A 17615-nucleotide genomic window follows, 5' to 3' on the forward strand; every position below is an offset into this window, starting at 1 on the left:
TCCAGAATGGTGCTCTTAGGAGGTACCCAAAGATGAAGGACTGCCTCTGTGGGCCAGGGAGGTGAAAGAAGTCTTGGGGCTGGAGTAAATCTGGGAGGAACAGGGAAGAAAGGCCACCTAGGGAATTTGTGACCATATACACAATGACCACAGGGCAGGATGGCAGGAGTTTTCTCTCTCTGACATGCCCAGGAGTGATGGGTGGTGGGTGGAGGGGCTGTGTGAAGAGGAGGGCAAAAGGGCTTTGGTGGAAAAGTCAGGACATGCCAGGAATATGGACTTGGCTTTTGGCACCTGACCTCAGCCCTAACCTGCCAGACAATTCCCTGGGTGAGGGTGGTGGGTAAGGCTTCCTGCTGTACATTGGCTTTTGCACATGGGTGCCTGGTGACCCAAGAAAAGCACTTGAATTGCTCAGGCTATTAAAACTAATTGCTTTCCTGTCATTTCTAATGGGTCTTCCAAAGGGTTTAGTACCTAGATGGACTTGGGGTGTCTTCCATGAAGATAGCAGAGCAGCATTGTTGTGACTGATGGAGATTTTGAAACTTTGAGGAGCTGTTTATTTCTTTATTTCTTGAAGAGAGAGGGAGTCAGTGTCTTACCCTCATCTCCGACTCATTCTGATCAGACTGATAACTCCTTCAGATGCATTTTGTTATTTCTCTATGACAGATTTTGAACTTTGATCTTCCCTTCTCAGCCCTAGCCTTGTGCGGTTTCCTGAACAAAAACTCATTTTATGAATAGCTTTCTGTTTTTTTCCTTAGCCTTTCATTACTTAAATTCTGCCAAACCAACAACATGCCGTAGCAATTTACCTTTATGATAGGTCATAGGATTGTGGAGTTACAGTTGGAAAAGACTAGAGGCTGTTCAACCCCCTCATTTCCCGGATGAAAAATTTAAAAAGCATTTACTATATGTCCAGCATGTGAATGTCACCATCAGTGAATGACAGTGACAAAAAAGAAAACAGCCCCTCCCTCTGGGAGTCTTGTACTAGGAAGATAGTATATGTGTATGCAGGTAAAGACAAACACAGTGTTTGCAGAATACTTCTAAGAGGAAGAACACTAATAACTTGGCATCACAGAAGGCCTTCTGTAGGCATTAACACTGAGCCTCAAGTGACACAAACATTTTTACTTTGAATAAAACAATTTATTCTACTCTCTGTTTTCTTAATGGATCTGAAAAAAAAAAAATGACCGTGTCAGTAGACACAGCTTGGTCCTTCAAGATGTTCTTAAATCCTGATGCTCATTAAAGGAAGCTAGAGTCCAAGATAGAGATGAAGAGGGAATACATTTTGGACATAGGGAAATCCCAGGGCAGAGGCTTGAAGGTCAGAGAACAATTGGCCGGCCAGTTTGACTGGAAGGGAAGGAAGGTGCTTCAGGGTGGAAGCAGGGGAACAATATGTAATAAGCCTGGAAAGGTGAGACCTCTGTTATAGAATGTTCCTGACTGGGAATTTTGTGTTTTGTCCCAGACATTAGCAAGCCATAGGAAATATTTGAGTCTTGAGGACTGATATGGTTAGATCTGTCTTCTACTTCTGTTTTAAAAGCCATCCCTATACTCTCTTTTCCTAACCAGATCAGCCCTAGACTCTCCAGGTTCAGTGCAGCCTCATATCCCCAGGCCTTTTCCACTATGCACCTTGGCTCTTTGGGTTCAGCTTTTGGCACGCTTTTATATCTTTGATTTTTTTCAACCAACATTCCTTTGGCCTCTCGACTAACAGAAACTTTATTCTCTCCAAGAGTACTCTGTCCACTGAAGGCTGCTTTCTCCTTTTTGTTTCTGAAAGAATTTTTTTGTTGCCTTTTTATTATGAATTTGCCAAACATCTAAAACATGAAGATTTCCCAGTTCAAAGAACAGAAAAAGAGGACTGTGTAGGAAGCTTGAATCTCTACTGTGTACTATGTCTTGTTTTTTGAGTACAGTTCAAATTTATGTGGTTTTTTTCTTTTTTTTTTTTTTTTAAAGCAATTGGGGTTAAGTAACTTGGTCAAGGTTACACGTCCAGGTGTTTCTGGGTGGGTGCTAAGTGTCTGAGCGTGGATTCGATCCCAGGTCATCCTGACTCTGGGGCCAATGCTCTTACTTGCTGTGCTACCTGGCCGCCCCTTGGTAGTTTTTTTAAATAATAAATTTATATTACATCTTTTATTTTCACACTGCCTGAATTTTTCTCAATATACCTCCCCATTCCCAGGTAGCTATGCCATATAACAAAGGATATTTTTTTTTAAAGGAGAGAAAAAAATATCAAAATACATTGAAAAATTCTAATAATCTGTGTAATGTTGCACATCTGTGGGCCTCCCACTTCTGCAGAAGACTGAGGGAGTACGTATCTCTTTTTGGGGGCTGTGCTTGTCCTTTTTGATTTTGCAGCTTTCATCTTTGATTGTTTTGTGACTGATGTGGCAGTTCTAACACTGTGTCCCCTTCCAAACTTACTTCTGAAGCCATTCCTTTTCCTATCTCCCATCTGGGGTTTGGGTACTTCTTATCCATCTGTAGATTTCATAGCTATCCTGCTTGTGTGGCTTTTTTTATAGCTTTTTTTTCCCCCCATTCTTTTCTCTCCATTAAAAAAAAAGATGTCTTATTGACAGAAGAATAGGTATTCCTACTAATCCTTCTCCCTGACTCCTTCCCTTCTGCTTCCCCTAGGACCTTCTTCCATTGGTCAAACTTCTTCAGTTTTCTCTGTGATGGCTCCTTAACAAACATACTTAATTAACTATTGCAACCCTTCATTTTAGAAATGAGGAAACCAAGTCCTCTCTGTCTCTCCCACTACACACATGCATGCACATGTACACACACACTTATTTACATGTTCATATGGAAAATCAAGAGTTGACTGTTTTGATCAGAGAAACTCTTAGTATTTTTTCATGAAGTCTTTCCTATTGGTGTGCTCAACACATGCCTTTCTCTGGGTATTTCTTTGTTTTTCCAACAGGTACACAATAAAGGGCATCAGGAATCTGATTTTCTATGAATTGCCAACCTATCCCCATTTCTACAGTGAAGTCTGCAATATGCTGAAAGCCACTGGTGGTGGGGAGGAAGCCACGTGGACCTGCACTGTCTTGTATTCAAAGTATGATGCCCAGAGACTGGCAGCCGTGGTTGGCGTGGAGCGGGCTGCCCAGATGCTTCAGTCCAAAAAGAATGTTCACCTCTTTATTACTGGAGAAAAATGAGCTGGGCTTTGGTGACCAGGAAATGGGATTATGTAACTCACCTGATGACCTGGTGCCTGGTAAATTGGTTCGGAGAGGCTGATGCTGAGGAAGAAGACCTGGGAGCATCCTTTATGCCTGGATACATCTAAAACACTCCGCCTTCCAAGGGTGTGCTTGGAAAGTTCGAGTAAACAGAAGTTTTGTAAATCGAAGCCTATTTTAAGTACTTTGGAGGGGAGGGGGTAGGGACAGGAAGACAAGTTGAGAGACTCATTTAAAAGAAGTGTACAGTGAGATCCTTCTGTAAATAATAGATTATTTTTGTAATCACTCCCAATTTAAGTTCATGAGTGTATACATTTTGTCTTTCAAGTTGTTAGAAAGGAGGGCATGCCTGTAATTGGTTGTGCCAGTCAGAGATGAGGCACAAAGTGACTGGTGGTAGACCCCTGTGTTGCTCTGCGTGTGACAGATAGGTGATGCATGAATAGCACTGGGCCTGGAGTCAGGAAGACCTCAATTTAAATCTTGGTCACGTCACTTATCGCTGCCTGTCTGTTTCCTCATCTGTAGAGTGAGGATAATAGTAGCACCTGCCTCCTGGGGTGGTTGTGAAAATCAGATGAGACCATGTTCAGTTCATTATGTATTTATTAAGCATCTGCTGTCTGCCAAGTACAGTGCTAGCTGCTGGGCATACAAGTAAGAAAAAAGGAAGGCAGTCCCTGCCCTCCAGGAGCTTACAGCCTAATGGGGGGAGACACAGAAAAGGAAGCTAGAAAGGGAAGGGGGGGTGTGAGGTTGGCTGGAGGGGATCTTGTTCTGTGGAGTTGAAACCACAGGTACAGGTACAAAGTAAGATTTGCTAAGTGCTTTGCACCACGTCTCACACATAGAGTAGGTGCTTAATAAATGCTTAGTTCTTTCCTCTCTACTTTTTTGTGTGGGTCAGTAGAACTGTTTCTGCAACAAATGATGATTAAGCAAGACAACTCAATATGTTGACCAAGTATAACAGTGTATACCTTATTCTGTACCTGTCGTCCACCACCTCTCTGCCAATTGTCAGTAGTTATACTTGATCTGTCAGGCTTCTGAAATCATGAGCAGTCACTACATCAATCAGAGTGCTGATGTTTTTCAGTAACTTATTTTACTTTATTGAAGTCATTGTATACTTTTCTTTGCTTCTGTTTAAGTCTTGCCAAATTTCTTTGAATCAATACTAGATTTTTTTTCACAGCCATACTGTGTTTTTATACCATGGTTTGTTCAGCCATTTCCCAAGTGATAAGCACCCATATATCTTCTAATTCTTGGGCTTCTTCTAAATCTCACCTAAAATCCCACCTTTTACAGGAAGCCTCCTCCAGCCCCTCTTAATTCCAGTGCCTTCTCCTTGTTCATTATTTCCTATTTACCCTGTAAATAGCTTGTTTTGTATATATTTGTTGTTTTCCCCAATTAGATTGTAAGCTTTTAGAGGACAGGAACTGCCTTTTGCCTCTTTTTGTAACCCCAGTGCTTAGCATAGTGCCTGGCCCATAGTAGGCACTTAATAAATGTTTATTGATTGATTGTTACCACAAAAAATGCTGTTATAAATATTTTGTATATTTGGAACCTTTCCGCTCTTTGCCTTTGAACTCCTCCATATGGTCATTATTGGTATCACTGGGTCAAAGGAGAACTAAAATTTATTTTATGTTATTATTTAATATATGTATAACACATACCCCTCCATTTGACATTCAGAACCCTTCATAACCTAGCCCCTTCCCCACCTTTCCAGCCTTCTTACACCTTATTCACAAGCACTGCCCTAAAATCTCACTTGCAGGATGCTTTTCCCAAGTCCTCTTAATTCCAGTGCCTTCCCTCTGTTCAATATCTACTGTTTTTCCATTATATAGCTTGCTTTGTATACATTTCTTTATATGTTGTCTCCCCTTTTAGATTGTAAGCTCCTTGAGAGCAAGTACTGTTGCCTCTTTCTGTCTTCAGCAGTTAGCACAGTGATTAGCACATAGTAGGTGTTTAATAAATGTTTATTGACGAATTGCTGTCCAGCCCTCATCCTTCTCATTTCCAGGCCCATATCACCAGCTACCTTTTGGAGCTTTTCATCCGGAGATCCAGTGGCATCTCAAAATAAGGGGGCATCTAGATGCACCATAGTGCATAGTGCTGGGCCTGAAGTCAGGAATATTCATCTTCCTGAGTTCAAATGTGACTTCAGACACTTACTAGCTATTAGTCCTTGGGCAAATCACTGCACCCTGCTTGCCTCAGTTCCTCATCTGTCAAATTACCTGGAGAAGGAAATGGCAAAGCACTCCAGTATCTATGCCAGAAAAACCCCAAATAGAGGTCACAAAGAGTTGGACACGACAGAGTGAACAACAACAAAAATGTTAAAACATTTCCAAAACAGAATTTATTACTTTTTCCCTAATCCTGTCTCCTTTTAACTTCTATTTTGTCAAAGGCACCAACATCCTAAACATGTCTATCCATGAGGGAATACTAACACTGAGAGGGGGAAGGCAGATGATAAGCCAGAAGATAACAAAGAAGGCGATGTTTTTTCTTGGAGTATAAGCCCCTTGGGAATTTTCATTGTATCTCTGAAGCCTGGCATGATTCCTTGCACACAGCAGGCATTTTAAATGCTTGTCAACTGAATGAATGAAAAACCAACTAAGCGGCCCCAAAATGGACAGTCAAATAGGAAAACATGGAGGGAGAATTGGCCTAACAAGTAGCCCCTAGGAAGAGGTGGTCAGTAATGTCAAAAGCTACAGAATGGTCATGGAGGGTGCAGCAGAGAAAATCCTAGGATTTAGCAATTGTTTTTTTAACCTTGGAGAAAACAGATCCAATAGAATAAGGACTATTGGATGTCAGATTGTAAAGGACTGAAAGGTGGGTAGTAAGGAAATGGAGCAAGGACTTGTCCCAGGTTTGCCTTTTGACTTCTTGTATGGTTGTATGACCTGGGCTAAGTCACTGTGCCTTGCGCATCTTGAGTAAGCTAAGATATTTGGACAAGATAACCTTTCTCCCTGAACAAAATCTGACCATTTCACACCACAAGGTCTTTGACCTTGGAACAACTTCAGCCAGTGGATGGACAGTTGAGTCTCCTTGATATTCCAGATGCTTGAGTCCATACAAAGAGTGTCTCAGAGATCTGAGCAGAATTCACTTTCAAAGCTAGTCTCTTGAGCCTTTTCAGCGAGCAGTTTGCTATTCAGTGCTGTTTCCTTGCTAACCCAACGGACTCCTCCTCTTGAACATAAAGCTCTTTTGGGAAAAAGGCACTAAATGAGGTTCATTCATTCAACACAACACTTGAAGAAAGCGTCCTTTGCACAGCTCTATGTTTAGGTATTTCAAAAGATGGTAATGAAAAAGATACAGGCTCTTCTCTTTCGAAAACCTGAAGTCTACCCAAGAGGATAATCTGTGCACCTGTGGAAGCATACCAGGGTAGAAGCATGCCAATATATTTATGCATACATTAAGCACTCTGGGAAAGGCAGCATGGTGTGGGGATGGGAGCACTGGACTTGGAGACAGGAAAGACCTGAGTTCAAATTCTGCTTTGGCACTTAAGTTACGTGACCGTGGGTGAATCATTTAATTTCTCTAAGCCTAAATTTCCTCATTGCTAAGATAGGAATAATGCCTGTAGTGTTTACAAATGGAGGCAGCATGGAGAGAAAGCTGGATAGGGAGCCAGGAATGCCTAAGCCTGCCTCTGAGTCACTCTGGGCAAATCACTTCATTCCTCAGAGCTCTAGGCAGCTCTCTGAGTTGCAGAGAAAATGCTCACCTGCACTAGGAGAGGGAATTACCTGACCTGGGAGTTTCCTATACTAAGGAAATCACAGGTCTAATTTCTGAGAATCAAATGAAATAATGTAAGGAAAGGATATTACAAATTCTAAAACTGTGTAATTGTCAGTAATATTACTATTATTTCTATATTATAATTATATATTTATTAATATTATGTTAAAGCTGGTACAAAGGGAGTGATTGTGATAGGCTATGCTTAGAGAAGACTTCTTGAACAAGATATTACCTCAAAACTTTCCACTTCAGGGGCTGATTTCATCAGTGTACCTCCTTCCACCAATGCTAATTACCACTCCTCTGTACCTTAGCAGGTCATAGATTTAGAGCTAGAAGGGACTGTTGAGGTCACTGAGTCCAAACCTCTCATTTTCCAGATGGGGAAACCGAGGCAGAGAGTTTACGTGATATGGCTGATGTCTGAGGTAGGATTTGAACTTGTCTTCCTGACTCCAAGCTTGGTCCCTTCATCTAATGTTTCACCTAGAGTTGCTATGGCTTTAAAATTTTATCATCTGGTGGCTCACCTGGTTTGAGCATCTTGTCACAGCTTTTCTAGGTTGGTGCTGAAAGACATAGGCAAACTGACCCACTACATGATGTTATGTCTCCCACCTTTCTTGCCCTTGCACGTGCCTGGAATGCTCTCCCTTCTCACTCTTAGAATCCCTAGCTCCCCCAAGGCTCACCTCAAATGCCACTTCCTACAAGAGGGCTTTCTGGATTAGCACCCTTTATATTTATTTTTGTATGTGTGGTACTCCCCTAGTAAAATAGAAACACTCTGAGGTCAGGGCCTAGCACAGTGACTAGGCCAAACTACCGTGTTTCTCCGATAATAAGACCTATCCCGAAAATAAGCCCTCCCCATACTGTGTAAGATTCCTCTAAAATAAGCCCTCCCCCGAAAATAAGCCCTATTGAGATTGCTACTGTAGTGAAGGTGATCCCCTGCGCTACACGCTACATTACGGTACCCTCTGTATGCACCGTCCTCCCCCCGCCCCGTGAAACGCATGCTGCCCTCCGAGCTGCATCCAATCAGAGCTGCAGCAGTGAGCGCATCATCCTGTTCTTCCCCAGTGATTTGCTTATTGAATAAAGGTACATTTTTTTGTTCACATTTACCTGTTTATTAAAATTGCTGTCAATGTTCATTAAAATAAGCCCTCCCCCGGAAATAAGCCCTCTGGTGTTTTTCTATCCAAAAACATAATAAGACAGTGTCTTATTATCGGGGAAACACGGTAGGTGTTTAATGTATACTTACTGTATTGAATTAATTCAAAATGAATTGATTTGAAATGAATCGACTCTGCCTTCTGTATCCGAGAAAAAATAACGGGCTAGAAGCCTTGAAAACAAAATGTTTCTCTGTCCCAATAATAACTTACTTTTAAAAACTGCTTAGTTTGGAATTTTTTTTTTTTGAGGGGACAAAAAGGTCTTGAATTGTAAATGTCTCCCACAGCTGGCTGCTCTATATGCAGTATTTAAAAGAAAAAATTGAAGGCGTTCTGCCTAGAGAGTCCAGAAGCTTAATAGCCTTCTCTGGTGGCTTCCAGTGGACTACAAATTGAATGCAGATGTCCCAGGGGAGGGGGAAGGGCCTGGCACTGTGATCTCCTACACTCGAGGGTTTGAGGCTGGAAAGGCACTGCCAGTCTAATTGCCAGCTAAGGAGACAGAGCAGGCTAGCTAAGGAGTTGATCGAGGAGAGGGGAAGCAGCACCGGACTGCGTTCCACCGTCTGTCCCATCCTGAGGCGAAGTGAGCTGATCTCCAGCCTGCTGGAGGCCAGGATTTATGGGTCGCTGGTCTCCTGGAACAGAGGGGAGCCACTGAGTGGGGAGATGAGGAATTGGAAGATTCTTGTAACACTCTGAAAAGCCCCAATTGGTAATTGAGAGCAGCCGGCAGAAGGCCGAGACTTGTTTGCAGCAATAGCAGAGAAGGAAACAGAAAATTGGTGCTTTGGCCCTGTTTCAGGGACAGGCCCTCCTACGCATAGAGCTCAGGGCTCCCTGGGGCCACTGGCTTCAACACTTCTCCATTCTGGTTTTCTTGGAATACACAGAATGTTACATAGGGAGAAATCTTATCATCCAGGCCGGCCTCCACATTTTAAGAAGAGCAAAGAGATCCAGAGAGAGGGAAGTGAACTTCATTGGGTGTCCCGGCTAGCTAAGTAAAACAGCTGGGAAGAGAACCCAGGTTCATTTTTTGTTGCTAAGGTGTTTTTTTCTTCTCCTTGGAGCATAGCCTAAATAAAACCGGGGAGAAAAAAAAAACAATAGTGTCAGTTCTTAATTACTTGTAATATAAAAAAGGTACATCCTGTTTGTATACTTTTTTCATTTTAGAAGGCAGAAAAGCAGCACATAAAAAAAAAAATTCCATCCCCTAGGTGTACAGTCCCAGGTCTGGCCTGCTACATGTACCTGGCATGCCCAGGCAGGTTAAGTTTCTTCCCTTTTTGTTCTTTCCTTTACAAAGTATGAATTTCACTGGTTTGACCTGAGTCCTTTTTGCCTTTATTGATAGGAATTTTTTTTTTTCCTGGGACTAACTGAAGTTAAGAATGAGTTCACAGTCCAGAGCTTTGGGCTTGATCTTTCAAAAAGGGGCTATGTATGGTTTCTGACAGAGCCAGAGAGAAAGTAGAATGGGGAGTCTGATGGAAAGAGAGAGAACTTATACACAGACCAAGAGATTTCCATAGAGAGGCCTTTGTAGCCATGGAGATGAAAAGGGTAAGAATGATCAGTGCAATGGAAGATAAGTTGGTGGAGCCAGATGTTCTGGATATCAATTTGGAATCATGCAAGGAATATGACTAATGTCTCCCCCTTTCACCCAATGATCCCACTAGAGGGCTTACATTTCCAAGGCAGTCAAAGATAGGTACAAAGGTATAATATATAATATAACAATGTAATTATAAATACCAAAATATTTAAGACAGCACCCTTTGTGGTAATATAGAACAGGAACAAAGTAAATACCTGTTGATTGGCAAATAGATGGCCTAGTAGATAGAATTCTGAACCAGAGACAGGAAGACCTGTGTTCAAATGTGGCCTCTGATGCTTAGTAGCTGACCCTGGTCACTTAATATTTACTTGCCTCAGATTCCTCATCTGTAAAATGGGGATCATAAGAACCCCTTCCCTTCAGGATTGTTGTGAGGATAAAATTAGATATTTGTAAAATACTTTGAAAACCTTAAAATATTATATAAATGCTATCTATTGTTGGGGCATGGCCAAAATACCACAGTAAAGAATATTTCTGTGCAATAAGAAATAAGGGATAAATATGAGGAATTCAGAGCTACACAAGAAGATTTGTAGGAACAGAAAAAACAAAATGGGCAGGAATGAGAGGACTGTAATTTACAACAATCTAAGTAAAAATATCACTAAAAGATGAATTCTGAGTAAATGGAAAAACCAATGAAAGATGTGGAGAACAGATAATGACAACTGCCTCTTCCCTTACAGCAGAGAGAAGTGCTACCTGGACAGATTGTTGCCTACACTGTCAACATGTGGTTACCATACTAGATGTTTCCACCTAATTGTTTTTCTTTGTTACAGATCTGTGCAGGGGCACCTAGGTGGCAGAGGGGGTAGAGTGATGGGCTTGGAGTCAAGAAGATCTGAGTTCAAATCCAAGCCTGATATTTACTAGCTGTGGGACCTTGGGTAAGTCACCTAACTTCTGTCTCAGTTTCGTTATCTGTGAAATGAGGATCATAATAGCATCTTGCTCCCAGGAATGTTTCAAGGATCAAATGAGATAACATTTGTAAAATGCTTAGCACAGTGACTGGCATAGAATAGGCATTTAATAAATGTTTCTTTCTTTCTTCATGGGGATGAGGTAGGGGTAGAGCTTAATTGATTCGGAGGAGGGCAGTTGTTACTTTGATGTAAATACAAAAGGCATCAAAGACTTATTTTAAAAAATAAATGAAACCAATATATGCCAAGTCTCCCAGAATATGAACATGGGGCTGAAAGGAAGGAGGAGACAGGGAGAAGAATCTTAAGAAAGACTAGCTTTACTGAAAGAAAGAAGAACCTGAATTATTTTAATGACTCACTAAAAAAAATACACTCCCAGATTTGTTTTAAAATGAAGGAGGAGAAAGAAGAGGATTGGGGAGGCAGAAATCCGATGGAAAAGGTGGGCATTGCATATCATCAACTCCTAATTCTTCCCTTTGTGGTTGAGCCCTGCGGAAAGTAATATTTTAAGACTAGAACAATGTGTTTAGATCCCTAAAAAGGTGGACACACATAAGGGTTTCTTTAACTACTTAGACTTAGAATTGAATCATTTGTATTTTCTCTTGGGTTAAATAAAACCTGCCATATCTTTGACATTTTGTTAATTAGAATGCTTGCATGGGAACTAAGGGCATGTAGAGAGATATAAACTAAATTTTGATATTCCCAAGGTGAGCCAAATTAGGATGTTCCCAGGGGAAACCCAGAGTGGCAGCACAGGCCAAAATATACATTTGCTGAAAATCCCTCAAGATTCTACTTGGCCTTTGTGTGTTCAAAAAATGCAAGTCTTTGACCATAAATTACATATATTTTAATCTGGAGCTCAGCTGTTCAGTGGAGGGATAATCCAAGTGTAAGATATACTTTTCCTTTTAAAGCCCTCTTCGCATGAAGCAGTGTGGTAATAATGCAAAGGAGAAAAATTGTTTTTATGTAAAGGAAAATATTTATATTAATCATTACATGACATAAGCTAGTATCGCACTTAGAGATCAACGTGGCGGTACCCAAAAGGAGTAGGACAACGATTTTGTTTTGATAAAAACTTCCAGTAGGTGCATGATGAGGGTTTGGCACTTAAGATGATGTCTCCTCCCTTAGAGAGGCTAGGGAGTCTGCTTGTGGGGGAGTCACAATGACACGTGGTGTCAGCATCTTGAAGAAACACACATCTAGTTAGATGTGTAGTAGATTAGCTAGTTCTAGTCTACTTATGCATTTCTACAATGGGCCTTTTTTGGGCTGGTGATGTAGCCAGAGCTGCAGGTGCCTTAAAAAGGATCAGTGACTGGGGTGTTTTCTCTTTGGCTACCTTCTTTTGGCTAGCAGTTAGACTGCTTTGCTGATGGCATTTGGTGAGAGACGATGCTATAAAATGAGAGTTCTTGGACCATCCTCACCATGGCCAAAATGTGGTCCTGTGAAAAAATGGGCCTTGGTGCTTGGTCTTTGCATTTATTTGTTTCAGTGTTGGGTGAAGGGATTGGACACTTTGATTTTGTGAGTTCTGAAGTGACAGAACAGCAGCATTCTAGTGCCCAGCAGAACAGCCAGCTCAACATTGATGTCCCCAGGAGCAAGAAGTGATGAGGACTGACGTTTGAGACCCAGTCCTGTAGTAGCTGAGGTTAGGACTCATTTAGCAGTCATAAACTTGGTGGGACCAATTTTATGTAGGAATTGAGTTAAGTTTGAGCCTCTTCTCCCCAGAGATGGAGATGGGATAGGGGAGAATGTGCCCCCAGGATGTTGGCGAAAATATCTATACTTTTGTTATTGTTATATCTTCAAAATAAATATCTTTTTGTAAAAGCTAAGTGCTACTAAATGGTTGAATGGAACCGGGACTTACTGGAACCTAACAGTGGGGAGAGCAGAGCCATTGAGGGCTTAAGCTGATAGCAGTGGAGCAGAAATCATCTTAACTCCCTTCAGGTTATCCTAGAACTCTCTCTTTTTTTTTTTTTTTTTTTTAGCAATCGGGGTTAAATAACTTACTCAAGGTTACACGGCCAGTTATTTCTGGATGTGGTTCTGAGTATCTGAGCCCAGGATTCAATCTCCAGGTCGTCCCAACACTGGAGCCGGTACTCTTACTCGCTGAGCCACCTGGCCGCCCCTAAGCAATTGGGGTTAAGTAACTTGCTCAAGGTTACACGGCCAGGTGTTTCTGGGTGGGTGCTAAGTGTCTGAGCCCGGGATTCGATCTCCAGGTCGTTCTGACACTGGAGCCGGTGCTCTTACTCACTGTGCTACCTGGCCGCCCCTATCCTAGAACTCTTAAGGACAGATGTAGCAGGCCCTGATCTGGGAAAGGGAGGCCAACACATATTTGTTCCATGTGTATATGAAGAAACAGCTTTCAGATGGGATATGAGCAGTTTTGTATAGAAAATTAACTGTGGTATAAAATATTAAGACTGAAATCCCATTGTGAATGATGCCTTTGTGTGTGGAACACTTTGGTGTTGTAGAGAAACAGAGAAAGACTTTTTGTTTATTGAAAATTGGAGAAACAGTTTGAAGGACACCAGAGAGATAACATACCATCCTGAAGTCATCAGAACTGTAAGCATTATGGTCACTTAGCTCTTTTGCATGTAACTGTTTTATAACTTAAGAGGGTAAAACAAAAATAATGTAAAATAATGTCAATATGTGGAGGCATGATTTTTAAAGGGAGTATTGATTTGATAGAGAAAATTTGGGAGTTGTATTTAAGTAAAGGGTGAATCATTGAGAGTCAGGAGGCTCTGATGTTAATTGCTAAAATGCAGAGGATCTCAGTATAGGGCCCTTGGGAGAAGAACTGAAAGAGAGGGAGAGAGAGATGAAAAGCTGCTACAGCAGCAAAAAAGTGAAGACAGATGGCTTCAGCTGCGTGGTTCCTGATTGGTCCAGAGATGCCACTGACCCCAGCATATGGGTTTTTCTCCCTTATGTGATTCCCTACGATGGTTCCCATAATCCTATGCCCACTCTTTACTATAGATATTGAATGCGTTGGTGGGAGATTGTGATCCAGATTTTTATGTACATTGTATTGTGTTTTATTATTTAAGAATTTGTTTTAATATATTATCTATGATATCATTATTATTAATTTTGCCTTATTGCCCTTTTATAATTTAAAAGTCTCATAGTGCAATTAGCTAGTTATACATATCAAGCACTGTTTGGTTGAATTGCCTTGTGAGTGACTGGTTATATGAAAACACATCTGATTGGGGGACTCAACAATTAGAGTGGTGAGTAGAGAAAGTGTATTTTCCTTTAACAGGATTACTTCCAAGGACTGGGAAAGACTGTGTGTAACTGAGTGGTGGTGGTTCATCAAGGGGAAACAACTTGTTAGTGTAGGACCAGCTTATAGTGAATGGGTGAACTAAACTAGAAATAGCAGGAGTTAGACATGTGTAGGTGAGAGGCAGGAGACGTCTACAAAGCGTGGGTCTTGGTTATACCCTGGTGTAATGGAGAGGCCACTTTTGTGGTGTTACACAAGGAAGTGGATGGTCATTTGATATAATCATATAGTTTTGCTGGCAAAGCTCTATTCTTTCTTCTTCCTTCTAGCTCACAGTTTCATTGCCTTTTGCAATCTGTAAAGCACTTTTCTCACAACAATCCCTGAGGCAGATAATACCAGTATCATGCCCACTTCATAGAGGAAGAAACAGGACCCTTAATTCCCAAGTGTCAGATTCAAATTTCAAACCTGTTTCTTCTGACTGCCCTGTGCTCTTCATACTAACTTTCAACTGCTACTCTAATGTGTTTCGTTATGTCAGAAACTAAGTACAATTATTTTTATCTTCTTTTTTCATCTTCATTTTCTGTTTCCTATTTGTTTCCTATCTCAATGGTTTTAATTCCAGGAGGTGACTAGTAAAATATAGGATAGGATAGGATAGGAATGAAGCCTGGACTTATGATTGCCATATGGAACTCCCAGTTGAGGGAACTGCTTCCAACAATTCAGGTTGGCGCTTACTCTGCAATATATAGTCTTAGAGAGCCCTAAGAAGCTGTGTCTTGCCCAGGAGCAGTCATTATGTGTCAGAGTCAGGCTTTGAACTAGTCTTCCTGGCTCCAAGGCTAGCTCTCTGCTTAGTATACCATGCTGCATCTCCATTTCAAACTTCTTTATAAAATATTCATCGTCACAGCCATGAAGAAGCAATGTGGCATCATGGAAGGAGCACAGCACTGGACATTAGAAGACCTAGATCCAGGTGCCAGTTCTTCCTCTTTCCAACTGTGGGTTTTGGTGAAAGTCATGTCCTCTTTCAGACCCTCAACTTCATCTGTAAATTGAGGATGAAAATGTCTGTGAGAAAGAAAGGAAGAAAAGAAGGAAGGAAGGAAGGGAGAGAGAAAAAAGCGAAAGAAGGAAAGAAAGGAAGGGAGAAAGAGAGAAAAAGAAAGAAAGGGAAGGGAGGAAGAGAGAAAAAGAAAGAAGGAAATAAAGAAAGAAAGAAAGAAAGAAAGAAGGAAAGAAAGGGAGAGAGAAAAAGAAAGAAAGGAAGGAAGGGAGAGAGAAAAAGAAAGGGAAGGGAGAGAGAGAAAGAAAGAAAGAAGGAAAGAAAGAAAAAGAAAGAAAAAGGAAGGAAGGAGAAAATGTCTGTGTAGTGAGAGTATTATCTTAAGGTCCAGTCCTAACCAACTTTAGCCAATTAATCCAATGTAAGGTCAAGCAATATTCAAATATGAAGACCCCAGATTTGAAGTAAGCTAAACCATAGTCTTGTGTCTACAGAGTGTACTTGCTGTTTGATTATTTGTCATGAATTAAGTGTGTAACTAATCAACAGTAGCAATAAAGCGTAACTTCACTTTCAAAATAAAGATATTTGTTGGAACTCAAAAAATTTAAAAATGTTAAAAATTGTTTTTACATGTAATTGGGGGAAAATAAAATATTAAATTAAAAAAAGAAAAATTCAAAGATATTCAACCTGACAGATTTAATTGGCTTAAGAGACTAAGGCTCAATCTGTGGCTATGGCTTCCTAGCTGTCTTGGTACAAAAGCCAGGAAGAGCTCCTGCCTGCCCCTGAACACTTAGATGAGCAACAAAGAGGCAGGAGATCTGTGTTCACTGGATCAATGCAGTGCCCTCAGTGAACTTCCTCGTTGAATACCCTTCCTCTGTCACGAAGATGTAAATCTCCTTTTGATAACTGTTTGATCTTCAGATGTTTCATGTTGTTCCACAAAGTGGAGGTATCTCACTAACCTGGTTGCTCCTACTAGCTTGCAACAACATGAAAAGATTGTTGTGAAGAGAGTGCTAAATGATAGAACCATCTCAAAGCTGTAACTCCCCTCTGAGACCATCATCTGTTGTCTTTCCACTTCCTGACCTCAATTCTTCCCCTGTGTGATGTTAACTGAGTGGTGGATGGAGGGGAATGTCCAGAGGCTTGAGGGAGGAGGTCGTTTCGGTAGTCTAGCTTGGAGGTTATGATGCTCTGAACGAAGGTGGTGGCCTTATGTGTGGAGAGAAAGGATGGGATTCTGCGAGACACCTGTGATGACTGATGAGTTAGGAGCATCAATCTCGAAGATGAAGGAGAGTGTTTTCAGTCCTGGCTGGCCTAGCAGAGGATGCAGGCTTGGACCCCTGCAGCTGGCTGTGATCTGGGTAGCACTCTGGTCTAGACTGGCACCTGGAATGACCACAGGCAGCCAGCCTGCTGCATGCCTTATTTGGAAGCTGTAATGCAGTGTCAGGCCATCTATTCTCTCAACTGAGCCAAGGCCAAGAGCTAAAATACATCTGGACAGCCTGGAAAATGCTGAAGGGAGCCACCGCAGAGACATCTGTGCTGATGTCCTCTGGCCCTTGTCCCCACTGACCTTTGAGGCCTCTTCACCCCAGAAAATGGGCTGTTGAGAGAGGTAGTACTCCTGGCCCACAGCTAGTGTTTGCCCAAGTTAACCATGTGTGTTTATGGTGTGGATTTTTAAAAGCATTTTTCACATTGGGATGTATGGTCGTCTGTGGGAGAGATCCTTGAGCTGGGAGTCAAGAGACCTGGGTTCTAGGACCAAGTCCATCACTGACATGGTGTATAACTTTGGGAAAATCACTGTTCTCTAGGCTGTATTTTCCTTATTTTTCAAAGTGGAAAACTAATTCCTGTCCTTTAGTTCACCGAAAAAGTATAAGGATGGATTTTGCCATGGCAGAGTGCTAAACACAGTTTTCCAGCCAATCACAAACTTCCCAAGGGGAGAAATTGTCTATTCAGTTCACTAAACTTACCTTCCATGTCCATTCTAGGGCTCAGCACAAAGCAGGGCTCAGGCCAAAGGAATGTGACTTTTCCTCCTCTATTAAAATTTTTATTTTTAACTTAAGCACAAAATAAAACGGTCATTTTCATATGCATAGTAGAACAGAAAAAGAGGACTGTACATGGAACTGTGAATGTCTATTATGTACAGCTTACTTTTCTTTTGAAATATGTAATAAATCCAGCATGTTAACTTTTAAAGTTGTCCTGCTTGCCAGTGATTTTTTCTGACCTCCTTTCTATTCTCTTCTATGCATTTAAAAATACTTCAATAAATTTCCTTCTGTACCTCCCTCTCTCCCTCCTTCCTTCTCTCCCTCCCTCCCTCCCTCCCTTCCTCCCTCTCTTCATCCCTCCCTTCCTCCCTCCCTCCCTTCCTTCCTTCCTTCCTTCCTTCCTTCCTTCCTTCCTTCCTTCCTTCCTTCCTTCCTTCCTCCCTTCCT

General features: G+C 41.5%; 1 protein-coding gene across 1 annotated transcript in view; it reads left to right on the forward strand.

The window, feature by feature from the left end:
- Nucleotides 1-5271, forward strand: part of UTP25 (UTP25 small subunit processome component) — a 45255-nt gene extending 39984 nt beyond the window's left edge. The window contains exon 12 of the mRNA XM_069074776.1: nucleotides 2987-5271. Coding sequence (XP_068930877.1) covers nucleotides 2987-3230 — 244 coding nt within the window. The 3' untranslated portion in view covers nucleotides 3231-5271. The remainder of the gene's footprint in view (nucleotides 1-2986) is intronic.
- The last annotated feature ends 12344 nt before the right edge of the window (nucleotides 5272-17615 follow it).

The sequence above is a fragment of the Petaurus breviceps genome, unplaced genomic scaffold, assembly GCF_028583685.1.
Source record: "Petaurus breviceps papuanus isolate PSGF00001 unplaced genomic scaffold, PetGlider_PUasm1.0 90895, whole genome shotgun sequence".
Taxonomy (NCBI): Eukaryota; Metazoa; Chordata; class Mammalia; order Diprotodontia; family Petauridae; genus Petaurus; species Petaurus breviceps.